Raw genomic sequence first — 26,152 nt, 5'->3', positions numbered from 1 at the left:
TGCCAGTAACAAGATATAGAAATCGGTTTTACCCTTTTAACTGGCCCAAAAACTGACACCTTTATTCAAGGCATCATGTTTGTAATAACCACAACACAAGCAGTCAAAATGCAAACAAAAAAGACAACTCTGATAATAATATGCACTGCCCTTGAATTTGATTGGTTCACACCCGAGACGGCTTTTCTTAGAGCCTAGTCTCCATTGGTGTTGAACCAGAAGACGCCAAAAGGCATACAACTCAAAAACAGCGCACTATCAGAGTATTGAGGGCTCGGGGTGAGCATTTATATTATGAGACCTCCTTTGCCAGTAACAAGATATAGAAATCGGTTTTACCCTTTTAACTGGCCCAAAAACTGACACCTTTATTCAAGGCATCATGTTTGTAATAACCACAACACAAGCAGTCAAAATGCAAACAAAAAAGACAACTCTGATAATAATATGCACTGCCCTTGAATTTGATTGGTTCACACCCGAGACGGCTTTTCTTAGAGCCTAGTCTCCATTGGTGTTGAACCAGAAGACGCCAAAAGGCATACAACTCAAAAACAGCGCACTATCAGAGTATTGAGGGCTCGGGGTGAGCATTTATATTATGAGACCTCCTTTGCCAGTAACAAGATATAGAAATCGGTTTTACCCTTTTAACTGGCCCAAAAACTGACACCTTTATTCAAGGCATCATGTTTGTAATAACCACAACACAAGCAGTCAAAATGCAAACAAAAAAGACAACTCTGATAATAATATGCACTGCCCTTGAATTTGATTGGTTCACACCCGAGACGGCTTTTCTTAGAGCCTAGTCTCCATTGGTGTTGAACCAGAAGACGCCAAAAGGCATACAACTCAAAAACAGCGCACTATCAGAGTATTGAGGGCTCGGGGTGAGCATTTATATTATGAGACCTCCTTTGCCAGTAACAAGATATAGAAATCGGTTTTACCCTTTTAACTGGCCCAAAAACTGACACCTTTATTCAAGGCATCATGTTTGTAATAACCACAACACAAGCAGTCAAAATGCAAACAAAAAAGACAACTCTGATAATAAACCGATTTCTATATCTTGTTACTGGCAAAGGAGGTCTCATAATATAAATGCTCACCCCGAGCCCTCAATACTCTGATAGTGCGCTGTTTTTGAGTTGTATGCCTTTTGGCGTCTTCTGGTTCAACACCAATGGAGACTAGGCTCTAAGAAAAGCCGTCTCGGGTGTGAACCAATCAAATTCAAGGGCAGTGCATATTATTATCAGAGTTGTCTTTTTTGTTTGCATTTTGACTGCTTGTGTTGTGGTTATTACAAACATGATGCCTTGAATAAAGGTGTCAGTTTTTGGGCCAGTTAAAAGGGTAAAACCGATTTCTATATCTTGTTACTGGCAAAGGAGGTCTCATAATATAAATGCTCACCCCGAGCCCTCAATACTCTGATAGTGCGCTGTTTTTGAGTTGTATGCCTTTTGGCGTCTTCTGGTTCAACACCAATGGAGACTAGGCTCTAAGAAAAGCCGTCTCGGGTGTGAACCAATCAAATTCAAGGGCAGTGCATATTATTATCAGAGTTGTCTTTTTTGTTTGCATTTTGACTGCTTGTGTTGTGGTTATTACAAACATGATGCCTTGAATAAAGGTGTCAGTTTTTGGGCCAGTTAAAAGGGTAAAACCGATTTCTATATCTTGTTACTGGCAAAGGAGGTCTCATAATATAAATGCTCACCCCGAGCCCTCAATACTCTGATAGTGCGCTGTTTTTGAGTTGTATGCCTTTTGGCGTCTTCTGGTTCAACACCAATGGAGACTAGGCTCTAAGAAAAGCCGTCTCGGGTGTGAACCAATCAAATTCAAGGGCAGTGCATATTATTATCAGAGTTGTCTTTTTTGTTTGCATTTTGACTGCTTGTGTTGTGGTTATTACAAACATGATGCCTTGAATAAAGGTGTCAGTTTTTGGGCCAGTTAAAAGGGTAAAACCGATTTCTATATCTTGTTACTGGCAAAGGAGGTCTCATAATATAAATGCTCACCCCGAGCCCTCAATACTCTGATAGTGCGCTGTTTTTGAGTTGTATGCCTTTTGGCGTCTTCTGGTTCAACACCAATGGAGACTAGGCTCTAAGAAAAGCCGTCTCGGGTGTGAACCAATCAAATTCAAGGGCAGTGCATATTATTATCAGAGTTGTCTTTTTTGTTTGCATTTTGACTGCTTGTGTTGTGGTTATTACAAACATGATGCCTTGAATAAAGGTGTCAGTTTTTGGGCCAGTTAAAAGGGTAAAACCGATTTCTATATCTTGTTACTGGCAAAGGAGGTCTCATAATATAAATGCTCACCCCGAGCCCTCAATACTCTGATAGTGCGCTGTTTTTGAGTTGTATGCCTTTTGGCGTCTTCTGGTTCAACACCAATGGAGACTAGGCTCTAAGAAAAGCCGTCTCGGGTGTGAACCAATCAAATTCAAGGGCAGTGCATATTATTATCAGAGTTGTCTTTTTTGTTTGCATTTTGACTGCTTGTGTTGTGGTTATTACAAACATGATGCCTTGAATAAAGGTGTCAGTTTTTGGGCCAGTTAAAAGGGTAAAACCGATTTCTATATCTTGTTACTGGCAAAGGAGGTCTCATAATATAAATGCTCACCCCGAGCCCTCAATACTCTGATAGTGCGCTGTTTTTGAGTTGTATGCCTTTTGGCGTCTTCTGGTTCAACACCAATGGAGACTAGGCTCTAAGAAAAGCCGTCTCGGGTGTGAACCAATCAAATTCAAGGGCAGTGCATATTATTATCAGAGTTGTCTTTTTTGTTTGCATTTTGACTGCTTGTGTTGTGGTTATTACAAACATGATGCCTTGAATAAAGGTGTCAGTTTTTGGGCCAGTTAAAAGGGTAAAACCGATTTCTATATCTTGTTACTGGCAAAGGAGGTCTCATAATATAAATGCTCCCCCCTGAGCCCTCAATACTCTGATAGTGCGCTGTTTTTGAGTTGTATGCCTTTTGGCGTCTTCTGGTTCAACACCAATGGAGACTAGGCTCTAAGAAAAGCCGTCTCGGGTGTGAACCAATCAAATTCAAGGGCAGTGCATATTATTATCAGAGTTGTCTTTTTTGTTTGCATTTTGACTGCTTGTGTTGTGGTTATTACAAACATGATGCCTTGAATAAAGGTGTCAGTTTTTGGGCCAGTTAAAAGGGTAAAACCGATTTCTATAACGTGGACATTATTGCGTGTAAACTGAGTATGTGTACACTGTGTGTGTACAGTGTGTACACTGTGTGTGTGCAGTGTGTACGCACTGTGTGCAGTGTGTACACTGTGTGTGTGTATATTGTGGGGGGCACAATCATCTCAGTCGACCAATGGCAACTTTTCATCAATTTATTCATTTCCAATTTTTTTTATTTAACTTATTATTTTATATATTGTTGTTTGTTTCCTATCTACGTGACTTTACCGAAAGAACCAATAATATTTATTATCATCAGCTGCGCCACGCTGTGTGGGAGCTCCCTGGCCTGTCGCTCCGCACGAAGCTGCGTGGAGCCCTCTGCATGGAAGTTCTCCACGCAGATTGAGGCGAGCCGAGTGGAGGCGCATTCTATTTTGACTTAAAACTTTCCTGACTGCAGGAATTAATATTCTTGGTTCTTTCGGTAAAGTCACGTAAATAAAATGAAAATGTTACATTAAATAAAACAATTTTTCAAATAAAATGACTGTTTAAATAGGCGCCCCCCAATAACCTGGTTTATATATAACGCACTACTTTATCTATCTGTGATGAACGCTGCACTTTCCGTCGTTTTTATGCAGGGGGCGCTGTAAAAAAATCCAAGGTTGTCAACATCCAGACGTTAATCGGCAAGGACCATTTCTCGTCCTAGTTCGCCAACATGAGACGTCATGCAAAATTACAATGAGTGTTGTTGTGGAGAATGTATCTACTAGATATGCTCTGCCTTATAACCAATTACAAATCTGTACCAAAAATGCATTTCAAATGTGCTCTTAAAATTACCTCATTGCTATGAAGCAGATCAGCAGACATGACATCTTTCTTCACAAAACAAAGGAATGTTTTACACAAACTATAACTAGCACAGCCTTCTGAGAGTGCATCATTGATTCAGTGCAAGCCACCTGTCGACCCTTATTGGTGCACAGCGTCTCAACAGCAGCTGGGCTTGCTTCAACCGATGGTTACGAACATCCAGACGTTAATCAGCAAGGGGCATTTGAAGTCCTAGTTAGACAAAATCTACGTCAACACGTAATACAAAATTATAATTCGTGTTGTAGAGAATGTTCCTCCTTTTTGTGTAACTTTTGAGTGGTATGCCTTGTAATTGATGAATGATCCGAGTGTGCTCCCTATTTCAAAGACAATGAGTTGCTCCAGAGGCAGACGCTTCCTGAAAACACAAAAATACCCTTTGACCTGTATCACAAGAACAATGAGTCTCACCTGAGTTATCTGTACAGGTTACTTCCAAAACACACACTTTGTCCTAACTTCACTTATTCAATGTTTGACCCTTATAGACAAATTGTTACATGTATGCACACAATCAGACAAGTATTCATTCTAAATTATTGAGTAATTTTAACAACAGTATTACTGCACTTAAATATGCTGTATCAGGTTACATCGTATTAAATATGCACCGTCTGCTTAACAGTGTATGTACAACATACTATTGCGCCATTCAAAATGAGTAGGCCATTGCATGCTGGCGTCTGGGTCAAAATTGATCAAATTCTAAACATTACCTACAAACTCCACAACTAAGATGCCACATCAACCATCGCCCCCTACTGACAGGCTCTTGTCCACATGCAGGCCGGTGCAGGGCCACCACCTTGTGCCACACAGGGGCAGCTGCTACTTGGGGATGCTCTTCGAGTGTTTGAGACGAGATACGATACAAAACTCCAAATTGCCGAGGCGATTAAGCAAGCACCATTTAAATGCAATTATGATAACATAGCGAATGCTTGGGAGCTCAATTGGCTCTCGCTCCTGGTTAGAGATCTACCCAACTCACAGGTCCACAAGAACTGGCCATTCTTACCCTGCAGGTTTAACCTAGGAATTGAGTGTTCAACTTCACATTCTTGTCACACATTCTTGTCATATATTGGAGTGACATCGTCTCAAGCTTACACATCTACCGGGTCTCCATTTGACTTTATATTGTCTCGAAGGAAGTCCACCCACACCTCCACTTCCACAAACTGCTGGGAGTTGCCTCGCTCTGCCTCACAGTCAGAATTTTCCTCCTGCTTCACGTTGCCTCCATCGATGTGAAGGTCCGATTTTGGAGTTGAATCTTCATCTTCACATTTCACCTTCACTTCTTCACTCTTCACCATCACTTCTTCACATTTCACCTTCACCGCTTCATATTTCACCTCGATACCTTTAAAAGTGTCCAAGCTGGGATTTTCTTCCGGTTCTTGTTTCATGAGGGATGGGCTCATTGCGGCACTTCGACTTTCACAAGCTGATACCAGACTCCACTCCTTGTGGATCTTGTGATGCTTGTGTGTTCTCTGGTGTCTTTGAAGATTTGGTGAATCTGAAAACGCCTTCATGCACAGAGTGCACTTGAAGGGGTTCTCTGCTGTGTGTGTTCTCTGATGTTTTTTAAGAGCAGATGTTTGTGGAAATTCCTTCCCACAAACAGTGCAGTTGAAGGATTTCTCTCCCGTGTGTGTTTTCTGGTGTACATGAAGATTTGATGAGCGTGCAAACGCCTTCCCACACACACTGCACTTGAAGGGTTTCTCTCCCGTGTGTGTTCTCTGGTGTTTCACAAGAGTAGATGAATGTGCCAATGCCTTCCCACACACACTGCACTTGAAGGCTTTTTCTCCAGTGTGTGTTCTCTGGTGACTTCGAAGATGTGATGACCGTGCAAATGCCTTCCCACACACAATGCACTTGAAGGGTTTCTCTCCAGTGTGAGTTCTCTGGTGTCTTTGAAGATGTAGTGACTGTGCAAACGCCTTCCCACACACACTGCACTTGAAGGGTTTCTCTCCCGTGTGTGTTCTCTGGTGTCTTTTAAGATTTGTTGAAAGTGCAAATGCCTTCCCACACACACTGCACTTGAAGGGTTTCTCTCCCGTGTGTGTTCTCTGGTGTTTTACAAGAGTAGATGAATGTGCCAACGCCTTCCCACACACATTGCACTTGAAGGCTTTTTCTCCAGTGTGTGTTCTCTGGTGACTTCGAAGATGTGATGACCGTGCAAATGCCTTCCCACACACACTACACTTGAAGGGGTTCTCTCCCGTGTGAGTCCTCTGGTGTTTTACAAGAGAATATGACCGTGGAAACGCCTTCCCACACACACTGCACTTGAAGAGTTTCTCTCCCATGTGTGTTCTCTGGTGTGTTACAAGAGTATATGACCGTGCAAACGCCTTCCCACACACACTGCACTTGAAGGGTTTCTCTCCTGTGTGAGTTCTCTGGTGCCGTGTCAAATGTTCAATATGATCCGTGCTGTATGCACACCGGTCGCATTGTTGCCTTGTCGTACCGAGCTGTGCCGAGTGCCTTTGCTCCATCAGACCAATTCTGCAGAGGATGCGACAGAGGAAGCGACAGCTGCAGACAGAAAAAAGAATATCCACACCATCTACACGTCAGTATCGATGCGCAGAGGAATGCATAAATACATATATACTTATTCATATATTCATGATGTATATTCTTAGCTCTTTCAGTAAAGTCACGTTGAAGGGAAACAATAAAATAACAAAATATATATAAAACAATAAAAATTCTCACGACGTTTCGACCATAACACAAACGGTCATCATCAGGTGTGAAAACTCAACGGCAAGAAACATTTGAAAGAAGTGGCGGTCCGCATTTATTTATTTATTTCAAACGGTGTATTTATTTATTTTTAAAAAACGTTAGCACCACTTGGAATGGAACTTTCTACAAACTGAGGGCACCTCAATGGGCTCCCCCTATCTCCGGTTATAGCTAACATTTTCATGGAGAAATTTGAGACTGACGCCATCCAGACTGCCACTCTGCGCCCAACCTTATGGAAGAGGTACGTGGATGACACTTTTGTCATCTGGCCACATGGCCGGCCTGCTCTAGACCAATTCTTCAACCACATCAATTCCATACACCCAGCTCAGATTTACCATGGAAGTCGAAAAAGATGGCAAGTTACCTTTTTTGGATGTCCTAATAAAAAAGAGACCTGATGGTTCAATGAGCCACTCTGTCTACAGGAAAGCTACCCATACGGATGCTTATCTGAAACTGGATTCCCACCACCATCCATCACAGAAGAATTCTCTCATCAAGACTTTGTACCATAGAGCCCAATGCATATCCGACCAGGAACACATAGGCAGTGAACTCAAGTACGTACACCAAGCTCTTAAGGCTAATGGTTACTCCGACTATACAATCCGCAAAGCTATCACTCAAACCATGAAGAAAGACCCTCTTGAGGAGCCTTCAAAACCATCACTTTACCCTACATTGCAGGGATCACAAAAAAGATCTCCAAAATCTTGAATAAACACAAGATCCAGGTCCGTTTCAACACATTACATAAAATCCGTGATCTGGTTCCGTCTGTAAAAGATGTGATTCCAGACATACAGTACCCTGATGTCTACAAACTAAGTTGCCTCTGTGTCTCTCTCCCCCTCCTCCGTTCCGACCATGGATGAACTTGTCCGTCTGAACGGGGCTCGTAGCTATCCGTGGTGCTAAAGTTGAGGGTAAGAATCCACCCATTTTTTCGCCATATAGCATTGTGATATATAACGACTTATTGTTGGTAGCTTAGCTGATTGGAGAATATATAGAGTTTATTGATAACATTTAGGTAATTTATATTTTAGTTTTTTATTGGTTTTCTATATAGTATTCATTATATCGTGTAGTGTATACCCAGTTACTGTTAATAGCTCAGATGTGTAGGCTTTGACTTTAACATAGTCATTTCTGTGACCAGTCACAAGCTAATCACTCAGTTATTTCAATGCTAAATTCTCCTGTTTGATTTGTACTAGGTGCCTCTGTAGATGTGTAGGCTTTGACTTTAACATAACTATTTCTACGACCAGTCACAAGCTAATCCCTCAGTTATTTCAATGCTAAATTCTCCTGTTTGATTTGTACTAGGTGCCTCTGTGGATGTGTATGCTTTGACTTTAACATAGCCATTTCTGTGACCAGTCACAAGCTAATCACTCAGCTATTTCAATGCTAAATTCTATGCTAATTCCTTTGTCAAGGGGTGCCTCTGTGGATGTGTATGCTTTGACTTTAACATAGCCATTTCTGTGACCAGTCACAAGCTAATAACTCAGTTATTTCAATGCTAAATTCTCCTGTTTGATTTGTACTAGGTGCCTCTGTGGATGTGTATGCTTTGACTTTAACATAGCCATTTCTGTGACCAGTCACAAGCTAATCACTCAGTTATTTCAATGCTAAATTCTCATGTTTGATTTGTACTAGGTGCCTCTGTGGATGTGTATGCTTTGACTTTAACATAGCCATTTCTGTGACCAGTCACAAGCTAATCACTCAGCTACTTCAATGCTAAATTCTATGCTAATTCCTTTGTCAACGCGCTCTGTTTCTTCTCACACAGCTTAAAGGTCGCGGTCTGAGCTTGGCTGTGTTCGCTCCAGCGCTGTCCTCCAGACAGTCTCATCCCTTCACCTGATGAAGGCGCTTGTGTTGTGGCCGAAACGTCGTGAGAATTTTATTGTGTTATTTTATTTGATCAATTTATTATCTTATTCTCATTCTACGTGACTTTACCGAAAGAACCAAAGAAGATAAATCCTTGCAGTCACGAAAGCTTAAAATCGAAATATATTTTGTATTTTATTGTTTCCCTTCAACGTGACTTTACCGAAAGAGCTAAGAATATGGATTACTGCAGTCACGAAAGCTTTAAATAAAAATTTAACCACCTCTACGGGGAGGGTTTCCACATAACTTTAAGATCCTTAACAAACTCCGGGATAAGAAGGCTCAGCTGATCGAGTCTCTCACCTTTCTGAAGAGATGCCGCGACTCTGGGGTAATACCAATCGAATTTACACTGACCTCTGCTGCTGTAACTTCTTCTAATGCGAAACGAATTATTTTCAAAACTAGCTTAGCTCTTATCTCAGAGAAAATCAGACTTATACACACCGAACTAGATCAGTTAGACATGACACTCTACAAATCACACTTATCATTGACGGCAACAATGTCCACATCGGGTTGGGAACATGTAGACAATGACTGCCTCTTCAGCTGCTACAATGTCGACCAAATGTAAGGACAACCTGATTTCCAAATTTAACCTCTTCAACAAAAGACCGGACCCACACACCAAAAAGTTAGACGTTAACAAAGTTGTAATTAATCGCAGTAACAGTTCTATTTCCGATGGTCTGAAATCCGTTTTAGCTAAAGGTCTAAACTTTGCAGTCACACCTAAACACATACCAGTTAATGATATAATTGCCAAAGTAGACGTTGCTCTCAGGGGCCCGGGTCACATCGCTGCAGACGTAGCAAGATCTGAAATCGCTGCAACCCTCAAAAACGCTAAGATGCTAGCTAGCAACCTCAGCAAAGATGAGCGTTTTGAATTAGATAAATAAAAAAAGAGGGATGACATTGTAGTCCTCTCAGCTGACAAGGGCAATGCTACTGTCATCATGGATAAAATAGAATATAACAACAAAATTAAAGAATTACTCGACGATGGCATGCTATACAAAAAATAAAAAGAGGTCCCACCAACAGCCTCGTCACACAAACCAACGAAATAATTTCTGATTCAACCGCATAATTCATCAATCCAAACAGTTTTCGTTGAAACCTTCTGCTGCCAGGCCACCAAGGTTATACGGCTTACCAAAAATACATAAAGTAGATACACCCCTTCGTCCCATCGTCTCTACTATCAACTCCCCCACCTACAAACTGGCTCGTTTTTTGTCTGAAATCCTGCGTCCTTTCACTGGAAAAACCACCTATGCGGTACAAAATTCTACTCACCTGGTATCGACAATCAAGGGTATTTCCCTGTCCCCAGACGACCTGCTTGTCAGTTTTGATGTGGTGTCCTTGTTCACCAAAGTCCCGGTACCTGGCACCATCGCTATCATTGAAGACCTGGTTCATCAAGGACTAAACACTGAGGTACCCCCCGTGGTGAGACACTGTTTAACCAATACATACTTCACTTGGAATGGAACTTTCTACAAACAAACTGAGGGCACCCCAATGGGCTCCCCTCCTATCTCCGGTTATAGCTAACATTTTCATGGAGAAATTTGAGACAGACGCCATCCACACTGCCACTCTGCGCCCAACCTTATGGAAGAGGTACGTGGATGACACTTTTGTCATCTGGCCACATGGCCGGCCTGCTCTAGACCAATTCTTCGACCACATCAATTCCATACACCCAGCCATCAGATTTACCATGGAAGTCGAAAAAGATGGCAAGCTACCTTTTTTGGATGTCCTAATAAAAAAAGAGACCTGATGGTTCAATGAGCCACTCTGTCTACAGGAAAGCTACCCATACGGATGCTTATCTGAAACCAGATTCCCACCACCATCCATCACAGAAGAATTCTCTCATCAAGACTCTGTACCATAGAGCCCAATGCATATCCGACCAGGAACACATAGGCAGTGAACTCAAGCACGTACACCAAGCTCTTAAGGCTAATGGTTACTCTGACTATACAATTAACAAAGCTATCACTCAAACCATGAAGAAAGACCCTCTTGAGGAGCCTTTCAAAACCATCACTTTACCCTACATTGCGGGGATCACAAAAAAGATCTCCAAAATCTTGAATAAACACAAGATCCAGGTCCGTTTCAACACATTACATAAAATCCGTGATCTGGTTCCGTCTGTAAAAGATGTGATTCCGGACATACAGTACCCTGGTGTCTACAAACTAAGTTGCCTCTGTGGTAGTAGTTACATTGGAGAAACCAAACGCCATGTCTCGGACCGCATTCGTGAACACAAAGCAGACCTTAAACACGGTAGGACGAACACCTCGGCCGTGGCAGATCATTGTTATAATTCAGTAGGCTCACATGACATTGACTTCTCCAAGACAGAGGTTCTTTGTAAGCCATCTGGCTACCATGAGAGATTCGTTCATGAGGCTATCCACATATACAAGCACAGAGACAATTTCAACCGAGAAGATGGATTCTGGCTTAGCAATCATTGGAAGGATTTGATAAACCATTTCAGGTCTTAATTGATTGTTCACGCTTACGGTGGCTTTCAGACAGCATACATTAATTTTTCATCTCCCCCCTCCTCATTTCAGAAGATAGATGGACTCGTCCTTCTAAATAAACTGCCAAATCGCTGCCCGTGGTGCTAACGGGGTTTTAAAATAAATAAATACACCGCTTAAAATAAATAATAAAATGCGAACCGCCACTTCTTTCAAATGTTTCTTGCCGTTGGTTTTTCACACCTGATGATGACCGTTTGTGTTATGGTCGAAACGTCGTGAGAATTTGTATTGTTTTATATATATTTTGTTATTTTATTGTTTCCCTTCAACGTGACTTTACCGAAAGAGCTAAGAATATGGATTACTGCAGTCATGAAAGCTTTAAATCAAACAATGATGTAGTGAAAATGTTTCCCAATTTCATCACACGGGCTGTTATGGCACACAATGAGTGAGCAAATTGTCATAAACATGCCTGGAAGCCCTAGTATCTTCAAAATGAATGTTAACCCAAAACTCGGAGCATACAATTTCGGCTGTCTGGATACAAAAGGAATATTTACGAAAGCTAAATTCAGCTGATATAGCAAAAGGTGTTGAAAATAAAACTATTTGTGTCATGCAGAAATGCATAAATGAATGTTCAATCGCAACTTAGAGGTGTGAAGCCAGCCAGGCTCACGATGGCCATGAATGCTGGGGATGAACAGATCTGACTTCAGCTGCATGTGTGTACTGTGTTGACTGTTTCCATTCTTACAAAGAGTTCCAGAGGAAAACAAAAACAAACTATTGTTGTGATATAACCTCCGTGTTCAACAGAGTTAACAGACTTTAGTGAAAACACAAACTTTACACTGTCACGCACTGGCATGGTTCACAGGTGGTGGTGTGTTGAGACCCATGCCTGGCCACCTTCACCTGCTCAGTATTAATGCTTCCCCACTCCACCAAGTAATTCATTGATGATCAATCAACATCGTCGAGGCTCTCTCTCTCCCAGTGGTGAGATGTTAACAACCTCTACTGGCATACAGGAAGTCGTGGGTTCGATCCCTACCCTGAGGCCTGCTGGATATTTGGAGTTTGCGTGTCTCTCTCTCCCCGTGGTTGCGTGGATTTCCCTCCAGTTCCCCCGGTTGTCCCCACTCCACATGCAGAGTGAACACCGCCACGCGTCCAGAGTGAACACCGCCACGCGTCCAGAGTGAACACCGCCACGCGTCTAGAGTGAACACCGCCACGCGTCTAGAGTGAACACCGCCACGCGTCTAGAGTGAACACCGCCACGCTGTTGACAAGCCTCACCCCGTTGTTGTTGTTGTGGGCAGGTCGCTTCTGAAAACAAGAGCGGTATAGCAGCTCAACGCGGGCTTGGCCTGGAAGTAAAATTTAATAAAAACTGTGAATATTTAAAATAAAACAAAGTTACAAAGTGGCCAGCCGTGTGAAGAGAAATTAAACTTTAAGCAAGAGAATTGAAGTGAATGCGATCAGGCGAGGGCAGGAGGCAAGGCCCCGCGTTGTAAAATTCCAACCTGGACATCGCTTCCATGCTCGCTGCTACTCAGTTGACATCCCTACGAGAGAGAGAGCGAGGCTCTACCTCGGTAAACAACAACAACCACCACAACCACCACCACCACAACAACCACCACAACCACCACCACAACAACCGCGATGAGAATTTCTCACCTCGGATTTCAGTGCACGGGCGGAGCGGCAACCTCCTGTTACCTCGCGACGTCACGCGGCAGCAGGTGACATGACGTCACGTGTGGAGTAACGATAACACTCCCCTCCCACGAGCGGCTCGTAACTCGCGAAGGCTTTGACGAACACATTATGTTAATGAACCGCCAGTCACCGGGCGTGGCTTTGCCCAAATAAGGATTGGCACTGGAACAGTTATCGGCAGCTGCCGTGCGAAGGTGACGTCACGCTCAAGAGCGCGGCGGTCAGGGTGGGTGACGTGACGTCACTACCGAGGCACACCTCCCCCTGGCTTTTGACGCCGATGAGGTCACGCTGAGCGGTGACGTCAGAGAGCGGGTTCAGAGTTCAAGTTTGTTGACAGAAGGGGAGCGGCAGTGACGTGGTGAGCGCTGCGCTCCGCACCCGACCAGCCGAGTTCCATTCCCGCTCGTGGCCAACACCGCCAGTGACGATTTTCTGAACCGGTCCTGAGCCTCCCCTACGTCGACTCGGCCTCAAACGAGTACCCGGTGCGGTGTGTAAACATCGCCACTAGGGAGACAAAGGCGGCCGGGCGTGGTGCTGGCCACCCACCCCCTCGTGTGCCGTGACGACCTCCACGGGTGCTGCTCGCTATGAACAGCACTTTGTAGATGTTGTGGCTTGGCTCTCCAGCACACCGGTGGCGACTTTTCACGATGAAACTTTCACGCCCATAAAAAGAACATCGGCATACTTGTGCCGATTTTTCGCAAAGTTGGTCCAATTTTCCTAGCTTTATTTTTCAACGAAAAGTGCATTCCTTGGTTGTGTTTAGCCTGAGTAGCCTGTATATGACGTTAAAAAGTGGGGAATTTCATGCATGAAATTTTTAAGTAAAAAGATCAAATCGGCATACTTAACCTATGCCGTTCTTGGCCACAATTGGCCAAACTTTCACAGCTTTATTTGTCGTCGAAAGTTAATTCCTCCATTGTATTTAACCTTCGTATGCTATGTATTAGATTACAAGTGGGAAATTTCACGATTACATTTTCACGTCCCAAAAAGAAAATCGGCATACTTATGCAGTTTTAAACCAACATAGCCAAATTTTCATAGCTTTAGATTAAAAGTGGAAAATTTTATGATGAAATGTTCACGTTCCAAAACAGAAAATCGGCATACTAACCTCTGCCGTTTGTGGCTAAAATTGAACTAACTTTTACAGCTTGTATTTTAAAACAAAAAGTGCATTCCTCAGTTGTGTTTAGCCTGAGTAGCCTATATATTACATTAAAAGTGGGAAAGTTCATGAAATTTTGAAGTAAAAAATAAAATCGGCATACTAACCTATGCCGTTTTTGGCCAAAATTGGCCAAACTTTCACAGCTTTATTTTTCGACAAAAGTTCATTCCTCCATTGTATTTAGCCTTAGTATGCTATGTATTAGATTAAAAGTGGAAATTTTCACTAAGAAATGTTCACATCCCAAACAGAAAATTGGCATTTTTGGTTCTAATTTGACACATTTTTAGAGCTGTATTTTTTTAAAAAAAAGTGCATTCCTCAGTTGTGTTTAGCCTGAAGAGCCTATATATTACATTATGAGTGATAAATACAACTTTTATTATAACACGCTTTAATGAAATGTACCGTACTAGTAATGGTAGAATTCCACGACTCCAGGAAGTTGCCCCGAAACTTGCCATAACGTAAGGGACCGTGGTGATTTACAGCCAACGTTAGTTGAGCGTGGACAATTAGACCCATGCCGAAACATAACATATACAAAATAATGTTAAAATATATATATATTTTTATGATATAATATAGTATTGTCATCAGTATGACATAAGTTTGCAAAGTTTGCAGTCGATACCACATTGAGAAGTGGGTAAAATTTGAGTTACAAGATTTGAGGATACAAGAGTTAATTTAAAGCGTGTAATAATAGAAAGTGGGAAATTTCACCATGAAATTTTGAAGTAAAAAATAAGCAAAGCGGCATACTAACCAATGCCGTTTTTAGCCAGAATTTGTCAAATTTCACAACTTCATTTTTCAACAAAAAGTTAATTATTCCATTGTATGTAGCCTTAGTATGCTATATATTAGATTAAAAGTGGGACATTTCACGATGCAATTTTCAGGTCCCAAAAATAAATCGGCATTCTCACCAATGCCATTTTTGGCCAAAATTGGCCAAATTTTCATAGCTAAGAAAAAGTTATTCCTCCTTTTGATTAGCATTAGTATGCCGTATATTACTATAAAGGTTGGATATTTCTTGAAGACATTTTCACGTCCCAAAAATAAAATTTGCATAACTTTTTTAGGCTAAAAAACCAAATCGGCATACTAACCTATGCTGTTTTTGGACAAAATTGGGTTAGAGTTAGGTTTAGGGGTTAGAGTTCAGTGTTAGGGTTAGGCTCAGGGTTTGGGTTAGGGGTTAGTGTCAGGGGTTAGGGGTTAGGGTAGGGGGCTAGGGGTAAGGTGTAGGGGTTCGGATTTACGTTTAGGAGTAAGGGTTAGAGGTTAGGGTTGGGTTAGGGGTTAGGGTTAGAAGTTAGGGATTAGGGGTAGGGGTTAGGGGGTAGTGTTAGGGGTTAGGGTTATGGTTCGGGGTTAAAGTTGGGTTAAGGTAGGGTTAGCGGTTAGGGGTTAGAAGTTAGGGTTAGGGGTTAGAAGTTAGGGTTAGGGGTTAGAGGTTAGGGGAAGGGGTTAAGGGTAGGATTAGTTTGGGTTAGGTTTAGGGATAGGGTTAGGGTTAATGTTTAGGGTTCAGGGTTATAGGGTTAGGGTTACAGGTTTAGGGTTATAATAATAGGGGTTTTCCCCTTTTTTCTGGCAACAAAACTTTTTTTACAAGGATTCATGTCTGCATTAACCACAATACCTGCAGTCAAAATGCAAACAAAAACATACTATGATAATATATGAATTGTCCTTGAAACTGATTGGTCCACACCAACAATACCTGCATTTTGACTGCAGGTATTGTGGTTAATGCAGACATGAATCCTTGTAAAAAGGTTTCAGTTTTGTTGCCGGAAAAAAGGGAAAAACCCTATTATTGTATTTTGTTACTGGTAAAGGAGGTCTAATGATGTAGATGCTCACCCCGAGCCCTCATTACTTTGATAGTGCTTTGTCTTTGAGCTGTACGCCTTTTGGCATCATCTGGTTCGAACACCAATTGTGTCGAGGCTACATTTTCCAAGAAAAAGTGAATTCCTCCCTTTTGTTTAGCATTAATATGCTATATATTACATTAAAAGTGAGACATTTTACGATAACATTTTCACGTCTCAAAAATAAAATCAGCATACTAACCTATACCGCTTTTGACCAAAAATTTCATAGCTAGATTTTCCAAGAAAAAGTGAATTCCTACATTTTGTTTATATTACGTTAAAAGTGGGACATTTCACCATGAAATTTTTAAGTAAATAAAATAACTTCGGCATACTAACCTATGCCGTTTTTGGCAAAAATTGGCCAAACTTTCACAGCTTTATTTTTTAAACAAAAAGTTCATTCCTCAATGTATTTAGCCTTAGTATGCTATGTATTAGATTCAAAGTGGAAAATTTCACTATGAAATGTTCACGTCCCAAACAGAAAATCGGCATGCTAACCTATGCCTTTTTTTGTTGCAAAGATTGGACAATTTTTACAGCTGCATTTTTCAACAAAAAGTGCATTCCTCGGTTGTGTTTAGCCTTAGTATCTTAGATATAAAAGTCTCCGCGCACGGCGCGCTTGCGAGGGATTTGGCTCTCAAACAGTGGGGCAGCACGCCCTAAGCCCCACGGTGGGCACGGGCTATTCCGTTTGCCCATCCGTAAACTTTAAAGTAGTTTAATTAACAATGTAGGTCGATTTTCTTTATTTACTCCCCCCCCGCTCACGCTGCACGGGGATTGCCCCTAGCAACGCACGCGCGTCATCGGTGGAGGGTGGGGGGGATTTCGCGTTCAAAATGCTAAAAAAATACACGCAAGAGGTAAATTCATCCAAGTGTCATGTCCTCTTCTCTCCCCCCCCCACCCCAATGTGTGCACTTACTACTGTAGGCTCAATACATACTAATATTATAGCGCTTAGATAGTATTATTGTAGTATTATTGTAGCTCTGGCGGGGAGATGGTAGGGGGGGCGGGGGTAGCGGCCCAGCCCCCAGTCTGGCAATGTGTCAGCTCCTCCGGCTGGACAATCTAGGCGAGGCCACGGGCTCTGCACGGGACTAGGCCTCACCACGGAACTCTGTCAGGTGAGTACTTTGTGCTATAGAGTCGATAAATACTGCTATAGAGTCAGCATGTACTACTGTAGTGATAGCAGGTACCAACACAGTCGGTATGCACTGCTGTAAGCATACAGGTACCACCACAGTCAGTATGCAATGCTGTAATCATACAGGAACAAGCACCACAGTCGGTAAGCACTGCTGTAATGAAACCAGATACCACCACAGTATGCACTGCTGTAATCATAGCAGCTCCCACCACACTCAGCGTGCACTGCTGTAATCATAGCAGGTGTAGTAATCGACTTCACACGGACGACTCCTTCGTTTCTCCGACACCACTTTTATTACAAACTCTCCACATTCAACACCTGTGACTTCATCGTTTCTCTCGCTCGCCGCCACTCGCTCGCCTCGCTCCGCTCCCTTCCCTGTCTCTCGCTGTCTCTCCTCGTTGTCTCTGTCTCACTCTGTATCTGTCCCACTCTGTCTCTGTCTCACTCTGTCTCTGTCTCACTCTGTCTCTGTCTCACTCTGTCTCTGTCTCACTTTGTATCTGTCTCACTCTGTATCTCTGTCTCACTCTGTATCTCTGTCTCACTCTGTATCTCTGTCTCACTCTGTATCTGTCTCACTCTGTATCTCTGTCTCACTCTGTATCTCTGTCTCACTCTGTCTTACTCTGTATCTGTCTCACTCTGTCTATGTCTCACTGTATCTGTCTCACTCTGTCTCTGTCTCACTCTGTATTTGTCTCACTGTCTCTGTTCCACTCTGTATCTCTGCCTCACTCTGTCTCACTTTGTCTTTGTTCCACTCTGTATCTCTGTCTCACTCTGTATCTCTGTCTCACTTTGTCTCTGTTCCACTCTGTATCTCTGTCTCACTCTGTATCTCGCTGTCGCTCGCCGTCTCTCGTTGCCTCTCACGATCTCTGTCTCTCTCTCGTCTCCGTCTCTCTCTGTCTCTCCCGGTCTCTGTCTTGTCTCTATCTCTCTCCGTTCCTCCTTGTCTATCTTGTCTCTGTCGCTCCTTGTTTCTCCTTGTCTGTCTTGTCTCTTGTTCCACTGCTAGCCTGTTCTGTCTCTCACGTCTTCTCTCCATCTCCCCCCGACCTGCTCCGTTCCAGTCCCAGCGACAACTCAACACCACTCTCTCGTCCCCGAATATATCCCCGTCCTCATCAACTACGAATTAATTAAGCGGCGTTCTCACGACGCCTCGTGTCGCTGGCACCTGTCGTTATCATCCCCCATCTCCCGACAATGCGGCGCCACTCTGCCCCTGACAACACCGCCCGGCCAATCACCGCCATGCATCTCATACCAACTTAATTGGGCCGTCTCCCTTTTACCGTTCCCCCATGCCGCACCTGTCCCGCCCGACACGACCCCACTGTCCACAACTTGCGCGTCTTTACAACCCACCCTGTATGCGCGTGTTAATCCACTACACAGGTAACCATAGTCAGTATGCACTGCTGTAATCATAGCAGCCCCCACTGTTGTATATGCCGGGTATGAAAATTTAATGAAAATATAAAACATGTTAATGAAATTTGGGAATATGCGTAATTGTCCGAAATTATGTTAGTTGATGTAATTATGCGCATAAAGTATGCTACTTAGAGACACAATCGTATACATTTATGCGAATGTATGCGATTATGCTAATGCGGGCAATTATGATAATTAGTCTTTGCTTCGTTGCCCAGGGACTTATCATCAATCGGGATCATACAATTAATTGTATATGAAGTTATGCAGGTGTGCTGTCAGTATGCCAGTTTAAGCTCAGCTTCGTTGTCTAGGTTCATATTATCGATCGGTATAATACAATTATTCTCGCTTTAATATTTACTGATTATGTATTAGTGTGTTATGTCAGGTCTCCAAATTCAAATCTCACCGCAGGATACAGTTCTTATAATTAAGATTATTAAGCATGAACTTAGGAAAGTAACACTCAAAACTTCTGTGTTAAGCAGTTTTAATTTCTAAACAAAACCTTAACACTCTAATATGCAAATTCTTATGCTTGAAATTGTCAACAGTACTCCTGGAGATGTTCCCCTCATTGATCCATACATTTAACCCTCAATGATCACGTTTGTTAACTGGGTAACAGAAAAATCGATTACTTCCTCAGAGTACGCGAGCATACACGGCGAGAGGAAAAAGTCCTTAAAAATTCATGCAACGATATTCATACAAAAGGCAATAAAAGCAATTATTATACCCCAAAGGGAAAAGTATATGTCAATAGATTCATCGGCAAGATTATATAATTAACGAAATGTCTTGGAATAAGGGTGTGCGGCAGTATGCCTGCTTCAGCAAATACTCATCAATTGGCTAAGGCTTCATGGATTCATATATCTAACCCTCAATGATCACGTTTGTTAATTGGGTAACAGAACAAACGATTACTTCGTCAGAGTAACACGAGCATATACGGCAAATAGGAATAAAAAGTCCTTAAAAATTAATGCAACGACATTGATACGAAGGCAATAAAAAAACATGTCCCGAAGGCAAAACGTATACGGCAATGAATCCATGGGCAAGATTACATAATTTTAAGGAAACGTTGAAACCATGGTGTGCAGCAGTATGCCTGCTTCAGCCAATACTCATTAATTGGCTGACGTTTCAATAAATTCACGGGGTCAAAGCAGGTTCCACCAGTCGGTATGCGCTGCTGTAGTGAAAGCAGGTTCCACCACAGTCGGTATGCGCTGCTTTAGTGAAAGCAGGTTCCACCACAGTCGGTATGCGCTGCTGTAGTGAAAGCAGGTACCACCAGTCAGTATGCACTGCTGTAGTGAAAGCAGGTACCACCACAGTATGCATTGCTATAGTCATAGCAGGTACCAACGCAGTCGGTATGCGCTGCTGTAGTAACAGCAGGTACCACCACAATCAGTATGCACTGCTGTAGTCATAGCAGGATACCACCACATAGTAGATACTGATATCGAGTTGGTAGATACTGCTATATAGAGTTAGTAGATACTAAAACAGTCAGTATATACCACTACAGTCAGTCAATACTGCTACAGTAAGTAGATACTATACAGTCAGTAGATTCTACTACGGTCAGTAGCTACTAGAGTCAGTAGGTACTACTATACAGTCAGTAGATACTATTAGAAAGTAGTTACTACTATAGTCAGTGGATACTACTATACAGTTAGTCGTTGCTACTATAGTCATCTTCTTGGTTCTTTCGGTAAAGTCACGTAGAATGGAAATAAAATAATAAAAATAAAAAATAAAATAAAATTCTCACGACATTTCGGCCACAACACAAGCAGCCTTCTTCAGGTGAAGGAACAGAACTGTCGGGACGACAGCGCTTCAATGAATACTGCTAAGCTTGGCAGCGTCTTTTAAGCTGGGTGGGAGGAGCAGAGCGCCTTGACAAAAGAGTTTGCATATCAACAGAATAATTTTGCATTGAAGTAGTTGTGTTAATGTGTTCGATTAGCAGAAATTAGCATGTAACTGGGAGATTAGCATGTTAGTGTGAGGGATTAGCATGTAACTGGTCACGGAAGTAGCTATGTTAAAGTCAGAGTTTACATATCAACAGAGGCATTTAGTATATTGATGCTAAAGAACTGCAACTACCCAACTATCATACAATAAGCCGATGTGAAAGAATTAAGTATAAACTACATCAATATAAATGTACTCAATATATTATTCAATAAGTTGACCTATTAACATAAAGTAACTGGGTATACACTACACTATATAATGAAAACCATATAGTAAACTGATACAAAAAAACTAAAATATAAACTACATCAATGTTTTCAATAAACTCAATATACTCCAATCAGCTGATCTACTAACAATAAGTCACTATGCATTACAACTCTACGTAAAAAAGTGGCGGTTTCTTTTTTCTTTTCAACGTTAGCACCACGGAAAGCGACGAGCTTTGTTCAGACGGACGAGTCCATCTATGCTTGGAACGGAGGAGGGGGGAGAGAAACAGCCGCGATGCGCTGCTCTGTCCTGTGTTGCGTTACAACTATGCTATAAACTAGACTATTATACATTACAATGCTATACCTTCCAATCTAAACTACATTGTATAATATCGTATACACAGCCCAATGTAAGCTCTAACATTATGCCTTATATTGATATGTCTCCAACTAAACTTTTTTCTAAATTACACGACTATACACCGTAATATACACTGCCATAGACAAACCCCACCCTTGAATTATACAATGTGTTACTATACACTACCCTATACTTTAGACTATAAAATATTAGACTTGTAATATTACAATATGTATTATTCTACCAACCCTACTGTATACCACACTGCTGTATATTCACTATACAATTACGATACTATATATTGCCTTATGAATTATGTTAAACATTACACTGCAATACTGTTTATTATTATACAACATGCTATAAACCATACCATTGACCGTCGTGTGAAAGGTATTAAGAGGCAGTGCCAGCGAATGGACTGCGGTCTGAAAGTCACCGTAAAATACAATCAATCAAGAACCGAAATGGTTTATCACGTCTTTCCAATGGTTACTAAGCCAGAATCAATCTTCTCGGTTGAAATTGTCTGTGTTTGTATATGTGGATGGCCTCATGAACGAATATCTCATGGTAGCCGGATGGCTTGCAGAGAACCTCTGTTTTGGAGAAGTCAATGTCATGTGAGCCCACTGAATTATAACAGTGATCTGCCACGGCTGAGGTGTTCGTCCTACTGTGTTTCAAGACTGCTTTATGTTCGCGGATGCGGTGCGAGTCCGTAGATACTACTGTAGGGCCAGTAGATACTACTACGGTCAGTCGTTACTGCTACAATCAGTAAATACTACTAAACAGTAGCAACTACTGGCTCAGCAGATACTACTGTACAGTCAGTAGATACAACTACACAGTCAATAGATACTACTTATTTTGAGGGGGGGGGGGTCAACAATTTTCGGAAACCTGTTAGATCAACTATTTACCCCCCACTTGTGCCTCTTATTATTTTGTTGGTGGAGAAATGGACAAATGGCCCACTGGGCTTTCACAACAGCTTAGTATCTGTGTATGTATATGTAAGGTTTTTAAGAAAAGATTTGGAATATTTCTTTGCCCACGCAACGCCGGGTACTTCCTGCTAGTTCAATATAAACACTGCCATACAGCCCCAGTCTTACACAGGGCACCGGTCCTTCTAACTACAGCCTGGGGAGGTACTGCCTCCGGGCTAGTGTGCCCCATCACGGGGCTACGGCTCTCTGGGTCCTCCGGCTACAAGTGCCATAGGGGAGGCTGCACCGACCCGACCCAGCCAGGGTGCGGTTCCGACCACTGGCCCACTCGGACCCGGGTCTCACAAGGACGTCGGGCTGGGGGTTCCCAGGGTCTCACCACTGAGCCACACAGAGTCCCGGCCCTGAAAAGGGCAGCGGGGTTAGGAGTCCCAGGGTCCTAGCTAGCCGGTCTTCTTGCTTAGGTCGTAGACTGGCCCCGGGCCCTTCCAGGGGTCCGGCTTTGATACCCAGCACCGGTGCGTCAGCCCCTGGCCCCGCCTACCTTCCAGAGAGTTTCAGAGGGGGCTCCGGGGGATCCCAGGAGACCCCGTAGCCTCCTATTGGGAGGGGTCCCGGGAGATACTAAAACACCCCGCAGCCCCCACCTGCTTTGGGGCTAGGGATATAGCAACTGCCCCTGCTGGACCGTGTCTGCCCCTGCAGGTAAGTGTACACAGCCCATTTACATCGCTACACGTGTAACTTTTGAGTGGTATGCTTTATAACTGATGAATGATCTGAGTGTGCTCCCTATTGCAAAGACAATGAGTTGCTCCAGAGGCAGACGCTTCCTGAAAACACGAAAGTACCCTTTGACCTGTATCACAAGCACAACGAGTCTCACCCGAGTTATATGTACAGATTACTTCCAAAACACACTTTGTCCTCACATCACTTAATCAATGTTTGACCCTCATAGACAAAATGTTACATGTACGCACACAATCAGGACAAGTATTCATTCTAAATTATTGACAGTTATTTTAACAAAATGTAATTACTGCACTGAAATATACTGCATCCAGTTACATCACATTAACAAGAATCTATTTAACAAAAAGTATGCACCATCCGCTTAACAGTGTATGTACAACATCCTATTGCGCCATTCAAAACGAGTAGACCATTGCATGTTGATGTCAGTCAAAATTGGGGTAATTCCAAACATTATCCAGAAACTGCACAAAGGAGATGGCACGTCAATGATCGCCCCCTACTGACAGGCTCTTGTCCACATGCAGGCCGGTGCAGGGCCACCACCTTGTGCCACGAAGGGGCAGCTGCTACTTGGGGATGCTCTTCGAGTGTTTGAGACGAAATACGATACAAAACTCCGAATTGCGGAGTCGATTAAGCAAGCACCATATAAATGCAATTATTAGAACATAGTGAATGCTTGGGAGCTTATTGGCTCTCACTCCTGGTTAGAGATCTACCCAACCCACAGGTCCACAATGACTGGCCGCTCTTACCCTGCAGGTAACCTAGGATTTGAGTGTTCAACTTCAAATTATTGTCATTAAAGGCCTGTGACAAAGGTTCATCTATTGGAGCGACATCGTCTCAGGCTTACACATCTACCGGGTCTCCATTTGACTTTCTATTGTCTCGGAGGAAGTCCACCCACACCTCCACTTCCACAAACTGCTGGGAGTTGCCTCGCTCTGCCTCAGTCAGAATTCTCCTCCTGCTTCACGTTGCCTCCATCGATGTGAAGGTCCGATTTTGGAGTTGAATCTTCATCTTCACATTTTACCCTCACTTCTTTGCTCTTCACCATCACTTCATCACATTTCACCTTCACCTCTTCATATTTCACCTTGATACCTTTAAAAGTGTCCAAGCTGGGATTTTCTTCCGGTTCATGTTTCATGAGGGATGGGCTCATTGCGGCACTTCGACTTTCACAAGCTGATTTGAGACGCCACTCCTTGTGGATCTTCTGATGCTTGTGTGTTCTCTGGTGTCTTTGAAGATTTGGTGACTGTGCAAACGCCTTCCCGCACGGAGTGCACCTGAAGGGGTTCTCTATCGTGTGTGTTCTCTGGTGTGCTAAAAGAGTAGATAACTGTGCAAATGCCTTCCCACACACACTGCACTTGAAGGGTTTCTCTCCTGTGTGTGTTCTCTGGTGTTTTTTAAAAGCAGATGAATGTGAAAATGCCTTCTCACACACACTGCACCTGAAGGGTTTCTCTCCCGAGTGAGTTATCTGGTGTGTTACAAGAGTAGATGACTGTGCAAACGCCTTCCCACACACACTGCACTTGAAGGGTTTCTCTCCCGTGTGCGTTCTCTGGTGTACATGAAGATTTGATGAACGTGCAAACGCCTTCCCACACACACTGCACCTGAAGGGTTTCTCTCCCGTGTGTGATCTCTGGTGTGATACAAGAGCAGATGACTGTGCAAACGCCATCTCACACACACTGCACTTGAAGGGTTTCTCTCCCGTGTGTGATATCTGGTGTGCTACAAGAGCAGATGACTGTGCAAACGCCTTCTCACACACACTGCACTTGAAGGGTTTCTCTGTGTGTGTTTTCTGATGTGTTACAAGATTATATGAATCTGAAAACGCCTTCCTGCACAAAATACACTTGAAGGGTTTCTCTCCTGTATGTGTTCTCTGGTGTTTTTTAAGAGCAGATGGATGTGAAAATGCCTTCCCACACACACTGCACCTGAAGGGTTTCTCTCCTGAGTGAGTTCTCTGGTGTGTTACAAGAGCAGATGATTGTGCAAACGCCCTCCCACACACACTGCACTTGAAGGGTTTCTCTCCTGTGTGTGTTCTCTGGTGTGTTACAAGAGTAGATGACTGTGCAAACGCCTTCCCACACGCACTGCACTTGAAGGGTTTTTCTCCCGTGTGTGTTCTCTGGTGGGCTACAAGAGCAGATGATTGTGCAAACGCCCTCCCACACACACTGCACTTGAAGGGTTTCTCTCCTGAGTGAGTTCTCTGGTGCTGTGTCAAATGTTCAGGACGATCCGTGCTGTATGCACACCGGTCGCATTGTTGCCTTGTGGTACCTAGCTGCGCCGAGTGCTTTTGCTCCATCAGACCAATTCTGCAGAGGAAGCGACAGAGGAAGCGACAGCTGCAGACAGAAAAAAGAATATCCACACCATCTACACATCAGTATCGATGCACAGAGGAATGCATATATACACAGTAACATGTGACTTACATGCCTATACTTATTCATAAATTCATGATATAGTGAAAAAGTGTCCCAAATTTATCACACGGGCTGTTATGGCACACAATGAGAGGACAAATGTTATAGAAATAGGTTTTACCCTTTTAACTGGCACAAAAACTGACACCTTTATTCAAGGCATCATGTTTGCAATAACCACAACACAAGCAGTCAAAATGCAAACAAAAGAGACAACTCTGATAATAATATGCACTGTCCTTGAATTTGATTGGTCCACACCCAAGATGGCTTTTCTTAGAGCCCAGTCTCCACTGGTGTTGGACCAGAAGAGGCCAAAAGGCATACAACTCATAAACAGCGCACTATCAGAGTATTGAGGGCTCGGGGTGAGCATTTACATTATGAGACCTCCTTTGCCAGTAACAAGATATAGAAATAGGTTTTACCCTTATTTTGAGTTGTACGCCTTGTGGCGTCTTCTGGTCCAACACCAGTGGAGACTAGGCTCTGTGTGAAGCAGCAAAAACTCTCCAACGCCGAGCTCTGGTGTGGAATTTCGAAGTGAACGTGCTATGTTCAGCTCGCCACGTCATTACCTTCCCGAGTGGCCAAAATCGACCTTACATAGAAGTGGGTTAAGGTTGAATTTCCTTCAGTGAAAACATCCGATTTAGGTAAATTCATTTGTT

General features: G+C 42.9%; 2 protein-coding genes across 17 annotated transcripts in view; both read right to left on the bottom strand.

Annotated features, from left to right (window-relative positions):
* The window catches only part of LOC116936938 (uncharacterized), a 179,354-nt gene that overhangs the window by 115,785 nt on the left and 37,417 nt on the right, over positions 1-26,152 (bottom strand). For 10 of the 16 annotated variants that reach the window (XM_076057906.1, XM_076057896.1, XM_076057897.1 and 7 more), the window contains one exon: positions 17,543-25,400. The exons of 1 other annotated variant lie outside the window; for it this stretch is intronic. Coding sequence is in view for 6 of the 15 variants with exons in the window: in XM_076057900.1 (XP_075914015.1) it covers positions 23,966-25,360 (1,395 nt within the window). In the remaining 9 variants the exon portion in view is untranslated. Of the gene's footprint in view, positions 1-17,542; positions 25,401-26,152 lie in introns of those variants that run through there. 5 more of the 16 variants (XM_076057898.1, XM_076057895.1, XM_076057902.1 and 2 more) reach the window with 1 other exon arrangement.
* Positions 3,377-26,152, bottom strand: part of LOC142907923 (uncharacterized) — a 66,821-nt gene continuing 44,045 nt past the window's right edge. The window contains exon 4 of the mRNA XM_076057920.1: positions 3,377-6,628. Within this exon, the coding sequence (XP_075914035.1) occupies positions 5,173-6,588 (1,416 nt within the window). The 5' untranslated portion in view covers positions 6,589-6,628 and the 3' untranslated portion in view covers positions 3,377-5,172. The remainder of the gene's footprint in view (positions 6,629-26,152) is intronic.

This window comes from Petromyzon marinus, chromosome 85 (genome assembly GCF_048934315.1).
Source record: "Petromyzon marinus isolate PM22_M1 ecotype Great Lakes invasive population chromosome 85, UKy_Petmar_22M1.pri1.0, whole genome shotgun sequence".
Classification (NCBI taxonomy): Eukaryota; Metazoa; Chordata; class Hyperoartia; order Petromyzontiformes; family Petromyzontidae; genus Petromyzon; species Petromyzon marinus.
The sequence above is the reverse complement of the archived record's forward strand: the minus strand, read 5'-3'. Positions and strand labels throughout refer to the sequence as shown.